This window comes from Pseudophryne corroboree, chromosome 11 (genome assembly GCF_028390025.1).
Source record: "Pseudophryne corroboree isolate aPseCor3 chromosome 11, aPseCor3.hap2, whole genome shotgun sequence".
NCBI classification, from domain to species: Eukaryota; Metazoa; Chordata; class Amphibia; order Anura; family Myobatrachidae; genus Pseudophryne; species Pseudophryne corroboree.
The window spans coordinates 283,296,902-283,304,448 of NC_086454.1; the positions used below are offsets into that span (position 1 = coordinate 283,296,902).

Sequence of the window (7,547 nt, forward strand, 5' to 3'; positions counted from 1 at the left end):
GGGAAGGACCGCTGGAGATGACCTCACCGCAGGAGCCCCAGACACCGCAGCGCATCGTCGGAAGGGTGAGTAATAGTATACATGAATTGCTACTTATTACAGCTATACATCGCATCGAAGAGATGCGATGTATAGTGATAAGTAGCAATTCTGTTTTCATTTTCTGTATGAATAGACCCCATAATGACATAAACAATCATGATGCATTACTGTATAAATTATTATTACCAGTTATTTATATAGCGCACACATATTCCGCAGTGCTTTACAGAGAATATTTGCCCATTCACATCAGTCCCTGCACAAGTGGAGCTTACAATCCATATTCCCTACCACATGTACACAGACACATTCACACTAGTGTTAATATTGTTGGCAGCCAGTTAACTGACCAGTATATTTTTGGATTGTGAGAGGAAACCGGAGAACGCGGAGGAAACCCACACAAGTACGGGGAGAATATACAAACTCCACACAGTTAGGGCCATGGTGGGAATTGAATCCATGACCTCAGTGCTGTGATGCAGTAATGTTAACCATTACAACAAAATTATTAAATGACAACAAAATTATTTTCTATAGGGTTTAGAAATGTGCTAGACAATGTCATGCTTTTATCTCAAGATACTGGGGTAAATTTACTAAGGTACCGATTTTGACCGAGATGGCGTTTTTTCTTCAAAGTGTCATCTCGGTAATTTACTAAGCACTAATCACGGCAGTGATGAGGGCATTCGTAATTTTTTTCAAGTCCAAGTTTAAAATTACGAATGAATACACCATCGGTCAAATTACGCCTGTTTAGATATGAATCTCGGTCATTTACTAACCATTCGTAATTGTAATTGCTGCCGCGAAAATGCATTCGCGGCCGTGAAAAATTACAAATCGTATTTTTTTCCTAAAAAAAAACGCGCCAGCCTTTGAAAACCGCGTTTACATGTGTACTCAATTATCCATTACTTACACCTGAATGTTTGGCCCTATAAAAGTGTTTCAGGCACATTCTGAACTTCTCTCACTCTGAAATGGCGGCTGTGGTGTGTGGCAATGATGTTTTGCTTGCTGTGGGATACCTTAGATTGCTCCATGAGGCTTCCAGGAATCAGGCCCAGGTAAGTGAACATGGCCAACAGGTTGTCCAGGTACCGCGGAGGCTGCGCCAGCCTCGTTTTTTTAGAGGGCGTTTAAACTTAAATGCACTGTCCGATGATAGGGTCATACAGATGTTCCGCCTAAATAGAGCCAACATTTTCCACCTGTATGACCTTGTCAAACTGGGCATAGACCCTGAGACAGCACGCTCTCGCTCTGTCTCAGGCCTACACAAACTCCTGGCTGTGTTACACTTTATGGCTACTGGGAGCTTCCAGGCTGTGGCAGGCGACGTCATTGGTATCTCACAGCCCACCTTTTCAAGATATTTGATTCAGGTGAGTCTAAAAATACATATGCGGTTATGTCTAAGTGTTGCTTCTGGAAGTTGAAACACCACAGTATTGTTGAGAATACCTAACATGACACTCACCTTAGCTTCTTTAATGTCCACTCAGGTTTTGGATGTGTTGGAGCCACACATTAAAGCCTCAATCTGCTTCCCTACCGAGGAGTCGGAGTGGAGTGCTGTCAGGGTAGCTTTCTATGAGCTTGCTGGCATGCCCAATGTGCTGGGGGCCATAGATTGCACACACGTTCAGCTGAGATCACCTAAGGGCCGCCAATATATATATACTAATAGGCATCTGGCACAATCAACTAATGTCCAGGTGGTCTGTGATGCAAACATAAAAATTATGAGTGTTGTTGCAGGTTACCCTGGTGGCTGCCATGACTCCTTCATCCTCAGTCAGTCATCGCTCTTCGATAAAATTGAGGACTGACAAATGCCTGATGGCTGGCTGTTGGGTATGTTTAAAATGTTTTATGTGTATGTCTTTTAACCACAAACTCGAGTTTGGATGAGGTGAGAGAATAATCTTACATATGTACTAATGTTGACTATATCTTTTTTTCAGGTGATGGGGGTTACGGCTGCTACTCTTGGCTCCTTACTCCATTGTCCCAACCTGATTCTCCTGCTGAACACAGTTACAATCATGCACATAAGGCTACGCGGAATGTGATAGAAAGATGTTTTGGTGTGCTGAAGTCACGGTTTCGGTGTCTGGATAAATCTGCCGGCCTTTTGTTGTATAGTCCCTCAAAGGTGACTAGAATTGTGTTCTGCTGCTGTTTTCTCCATAATCTGTGTTTAAGTCAACATCTGGCACATGATGAGGGAGAAAGCAGTCAGCAAGCAGAGGAGTTAGACCCATCTGGTGACAGTGTGAGTACAAATGTAGGGAGGCAGGTACGCCAAGAAGTGATCCGGCGATATTTTTCAGGTCAGTTTTCTTAGGCTGTAATTATCCTTGACTAAACACTTTGCACTACTTTCTATTGTGTGTTTTGTTACTTACTGTTTGTTGTTTATAGTGGTGTGTACATTGTGCTTAGTTTATGAAAAAAATACATTTTCAGTCATTCCCCATGAAAAACATACATACATACAGAGCAGCTTCGACAATGTTGGAGACGGACACAGGAAGTTGTGTGTTTGTCAAATACAAATTTTTATTTTTCTAATAACATTGTGGTTATTTTTTGCGCTTGTGTGTGCTGGGTGCTGGCTCACTGGCACGTGCTCTTGAGGAACGCCGAACAGGGGAGGTTACTGGCGTTTGGATAGGGGTCGTGGTCCCCGAGCTGGAGGTTACTTGCTGAGCTCCCATCAGGGAAATATTGCTGTTCAAATTATTTAAACTTGCAATCAGCTGAGTGTTGGTAGCAGTGTGGCTGGCTACAATCCTGGATAATGACTCATTCACCACTTGGTTGTGCTGAATGAGCTGAACGAGTGCCTGCTGATGGCGCTGTTGCTCATCTATGATGCGACCTAAATGTGCAAGCATTTGGCTGTTGTCAGCCCTAATTTGCTCCATTGAGGTAGCCATTCGCCCTACTTGTACTATCAGTCTGCCCGAGTTGCGACTAATACGCGGTAGATGATGGGGTTGACTGGCAAGGTGTTGTGTATGTGCAGTGAGTCTGGCATTGCTTTGGGCCTGTTGGCTTGTCCAACTGGCCCAAAAGCCATCTGGGATTTGGCTTGGGGGCGGAGCTTGTGCCAGTTGTGGACTGATGGATGCTTGGGGGATATCCTGCAACTGTATTGGCTGGCTTGGGTCAACAGGTGTAAGTTGCAGTGTTATTGTTGCCTGTTGGTCTTGGCCCTGCTGGTCCACGTCGGCCATCAAGCTGGGCTCTGTATGGGGTGGGCAACATGCATTGTAATTTTGATATAATATTACAAGGCTAATGCTACACGTTACTACATTCATAATACTCCATTTAGTAACTTTTTACAGTTGTTTTTTTCAACTTATAATGTTGTCTAGGATTAAAAAAATATATACCAACACAGGCGGAAACATAGACAGATTTGCATAATCCTCACATAACTATTTCCCCTCAACAGCATTACACTGTTAGAATCCCTCCCCTGACCACGATATAGACTACTTACCTGGATAGTCCAGAGGAGCCGAGCAAGTAAGCCATCTACATACTGGACAGGGGAGATGTGTGAACACTATAATGTTGTGGAGACTGTTTTTTCTATCTAATTTTATTAATATTTTTAAAAATTGAGCACATGTGTGGGCTCTATTTGTTGTTAAAAATGAATTAGTAACAAAATGATGTTGTCTAGAAAATACACTAAGCCCTTTTTTTTTTTTTTTTTTTTGGCACCTTTACCAATTAAAGACGGAACAACACATTGCTTGTTCTGGAAAACATGTAATTTCCAAACCAACTAACAACATATTAACTGTACTGTGTATATTATTGCTTAGGTGTTTAATTTCTGAATTTACTCACCAGATAACTGAGGGGATCGGGGCTCATCACTTTGAGAACTGGCCAATAGTGCCAGTGGTGGCTGGGGTGACACTGCCGAAAGTCGTCGCCTGGGTGGGGATGATGGAGCAGCAGATTCCAAGGCAAGACGCCGTGTCGAACTTGGCCTCCTGGGTAAGTGGCCCAAGCCCTGTGATGGCCGCCTTACAGGAGGTCGTCTTCCAGAAGCAGAACCTATGTGAAAATATAAAAATTAATATTTTGTACTTCTATGTGTTTTCAGAATATGTGACTACAGTGAAGACTTACCTGCAATCCCAGACTCATCCTGACTTGTCTGAGGCCTGTCTGGCCGGCTGGTCTGTGTGACTGTTGAAAAAGTGTTCCAAACATTATTACCATGCTTTGTGTCAAAACAACCACTGCAAAGCCTTATTGTACTGTAACCATCTATTAGGTATTGGTTAAACAAATAATTTCAGATTAAGAGCTTCTAGCTTCATTATTTTGAGTTGTATATCCAAATGTACATGATGTGGCACACAATAAATATGTTACATTTTTGAATTATGCCTCAGATATTGTCTAAATTTACTACTTGCAAATGTTTTAAAAATGTAATGTTGCAAAAATTGCACCGCTTTGCAGAAGATAAAATAAAAAAAATAAAAATAAAATAAGCAGACAAAACACATGGCCAAGCATTATCGCCAAAAAAAAATATTTATAATTTTAAACACAAAAAATACATTACACATGTTTTTACTAGAGATGAGCGCCTGAAATTTTTCGGGTTTTGTGTTTTGGTTTTGGGTTCGGTTCCGCGGCCGTGTTTTGGGTTCGAACGCGTTTTGGCAAAACCTCACCGAATTATTTTTGTCGGATTCGGGTGTGTTTTGGATTCGGGTGTTTTTTTCAAAAAACCCTAAAAAACAGCTTAAATCATAGAATTTGGGGGTAATTTTGATCCCAAAGTATTATTAACCTCAAAAAACATAATTTACACTCATTTTCAGCCTATTCTGAACACATCACACCTCACAATATTATTTTTAGTCCTAAAATTTGCACCGAGGTTGCTGTGTGAGTAAGATAAGCGACCCTAGTGGCCGACACAAACACCGGGCCCATCTAGGAGTGGCACTGCAGTGTCACGCAGGATGTCCCTTCCAAAAAACCCTCCCCAAACAGCACATGACGCAAAGAAAAAAAGAGGCGCAATGAGGTAGCTGTGTGAGTAAGATTAGCGACCCTAGTGGCCGACACAAACACCGGGCCCATCTAGGAGTGGCACTGCAGTGTCACGCAGGATGTCCCTTCCAAAAAACCCTCCCCAAACAGCACATGACGCAAAGAAAAAAAGAGGCGCAATGAGGTAGCTGACTGTGTGAGAAAGATAAGCGACCCTAGTGGCCGACACAAACACCGGGCCCATCTAGGAGTGGCACTGCAGTGTCACGCAGGATGGCCCTTCCAAAAAACCCTCCCCAAACAGCACATGACGCAAAGAAAAAAAGAGGCGCAATGAGGTAGCTGACTGTGTGAGTAAGATTAGCGACCCTAGTGGCCGACACAAACACCGGGCACATCTAGGAGTGGCACTGCAGTGTCACGCAGGATGTCCCTTCCAAAAAACCCTCCCCAAACAGCACATGACGCAAAGAAAAAAAGAGGCGCAATGAGGTAGCTGTGTGAGTAAGATTAGCGACCCTAGTGGCCGACACAAACACCGGGCCCATCTAGGAGTGGCACTGCAGTGTCACGCAGGATGTCCCTTCCAAAAAACCCTCCCCAATCAGCACATGACGCAAAGAAAAAAAGAGGCGCAATGAGGTAGCTGTGTGAGTAAGATTAGCGACCCTAGTGGCCGACACAAACACCGGGCCCATCTAGGAGTGGCACTGCAGTGTCACGCAGGATGTCCCTTCCAAAAAACCCTCCCCAAACAGCACATGACGCAAAGAAAAAAAGAGGCGCAATGAGGTAGCTGACTGTGTGAGAAAGATAAGCGACCCTAGTGGCCGACACAAACACCGGGCCCATCTAGGAGTGGCACTGCAGTGTCACGCAGGATGGCCCTTCCAAAAAACCCTCCCCAAACAGCACATGACGCAAAGAAAAAAAGAGGCGCAATGAGGTAGCTGACTGTGTGAGTAAGATTAGCGACCCTAGTGGCCGACACAAACACCGGGCACATCTAGGAGTGGCACTGCAGTGTCACGCAGGATGTCCCTTCCAAAAAACCCTCCCCAAACAGCACATGACGCAAAGAAAAAAAGAGGCGCAATGAGGTAGCTGTGTGAGTAAGATTAGCGACCCTAGTGGCCGACACAAACACCGGGCCCATCTAGGAGTGGCACTGCAGTGTCACGCAGGATGTCCCTTCCAAAAAACCCTCCCCAATCAGCACATGATGCAAAGAAAAAGAAAAGAAAAAAGAGGTGCAAGATGGAATTATCCTTGGGCCCTCCCACCCACCCTTATGTTGTATAAACAAAACAGGACATGCACACTTTAACCAACCCATCATTTCAGTGACAGGGTCTGCCACACGACTGTGACTGATATGACGGGTTGGTTTGGACCCCCCCCAAAAAAGAAGCAATTAATCTCTCCTTGCACAAACTGGCTCTACAGAGGCAAGATGTCCACCTCATCTTCACCCTCCGATATATCACCGTGTACATCCCCCTCCTCACAGATTATCAATTCGTCCCCACTGGAATCCACCATCTCAGCTCCCTGTGTACTTTGTGGAGGCAATTGCTGCTGGTCAATGTCTCCGCGGAGGAATTGATTATAATTCATTTTAATGAACATCATCTTCTCCACATTTTCTGGATGTAACCTCGTACGCCGATTGCTGACAAGGTGAGCGGCGGCACTAAACACTCTTTCGGAGTACACACTTGTGGGAGGGCAACTTAGGTAGAATAAAGCCAGTTTGTGCAAGGGCCTCCAAATTGCCTCTTTTTCCTGCCAGTATAAGTACGGACTGTGTGACGTGCCTACTTGGATGCGGTCACTCATATAATCCTCCACCATTCTATCAATGTTGAGAGAATCATATGCAGTGACAGTAGACGACATGTCCGTAATCGTTGTCAGGTCCTTCAGTCCGGACCAGATGTCAGCATCAGCAGTCGCTCCAGACTGCCCTGCATCACCGCCAGCGGGTGGGCTCGGAATTCTGAGCCTTTTCCTCGCACCCCCAGTTGCGGGAGAATGTGAAGGAGGAGATGTTGACAGGTCGCGTTCCGCTTGACTTGACAATTTTGTCACCAGCAGGTCTTTCAACCCCAGCAGACCTGTGTCTGCCGGAAAGAGAGATCCAAGGTAGGCTTTAAATCTAGGATCGAGCACGGTGGCCAAAATGTAGTGCTCTGATTTCAACAGATTGACCACCCGTGAATCCTTGTTAAGCGAATTAAGGGCTGCATCCACAAGTCCCACATGCCTAGCGGAATCGCTCCGTGTTAGCTCCTTCTTCAATGCCTCCAGCTTCTTCTGCAAAAGCCTGATGAGGGGAATGACCTGACTCAGGCTGGCAGTGTCTGAACTGACTTCACGTGTGGCAAGTTCAAAGGGCATCAGAACCTTGCACAACGTTGAAATCATTCTCCACTGCACTTGAGACAGGTGCATTC

At 44.8% G+C, this 7,547-nt stretch overlaps 1 protein-coding gene across 1 annotated transcript; it reads right to left on the minus strand.

Moving 5' to 3' along the window:
• Positions 1 to 2,603: 2,603 nt before the first annotated feature.
• Positions 2,604 to 4,282, minus strand: LOC134970173 (uncharacterized). Its single transcript, XM_063946194.1, has 3 exons — positions 4,210 to 4,282; positions 3,922 to 4,134; positions 2,604 to 3,304 (listed from the first exon to the last, which is right to left on the minus strand). Exon 3 carries the CDS (start codon positions 3,291 to 3,293, stop codon positions 2,637 to 2,639), a length of 657 nt encoding a protein of 218 aa, XP_063802264.1. The 5' UTR covers positions 3,294 to 3,304; positions 3,922 to 4,134; positions 4,210 to 4,282; the 3' UTR covers positions 2,604 to 2,636.
• Between the last annotated feature and the right edge of the window lie 3,265 nt (positions 4,283 to 7,547).

Bases quoted from the DNA above. Each gene is read 5' to 3' on its own strand.
- LOC134970173 (XM_063946194.1), bottom strand. From the start codon at position 3,293: ATGGCCGACGTGGACCAGCAGGGCCAAGACCAACAGGCAACAATAACA.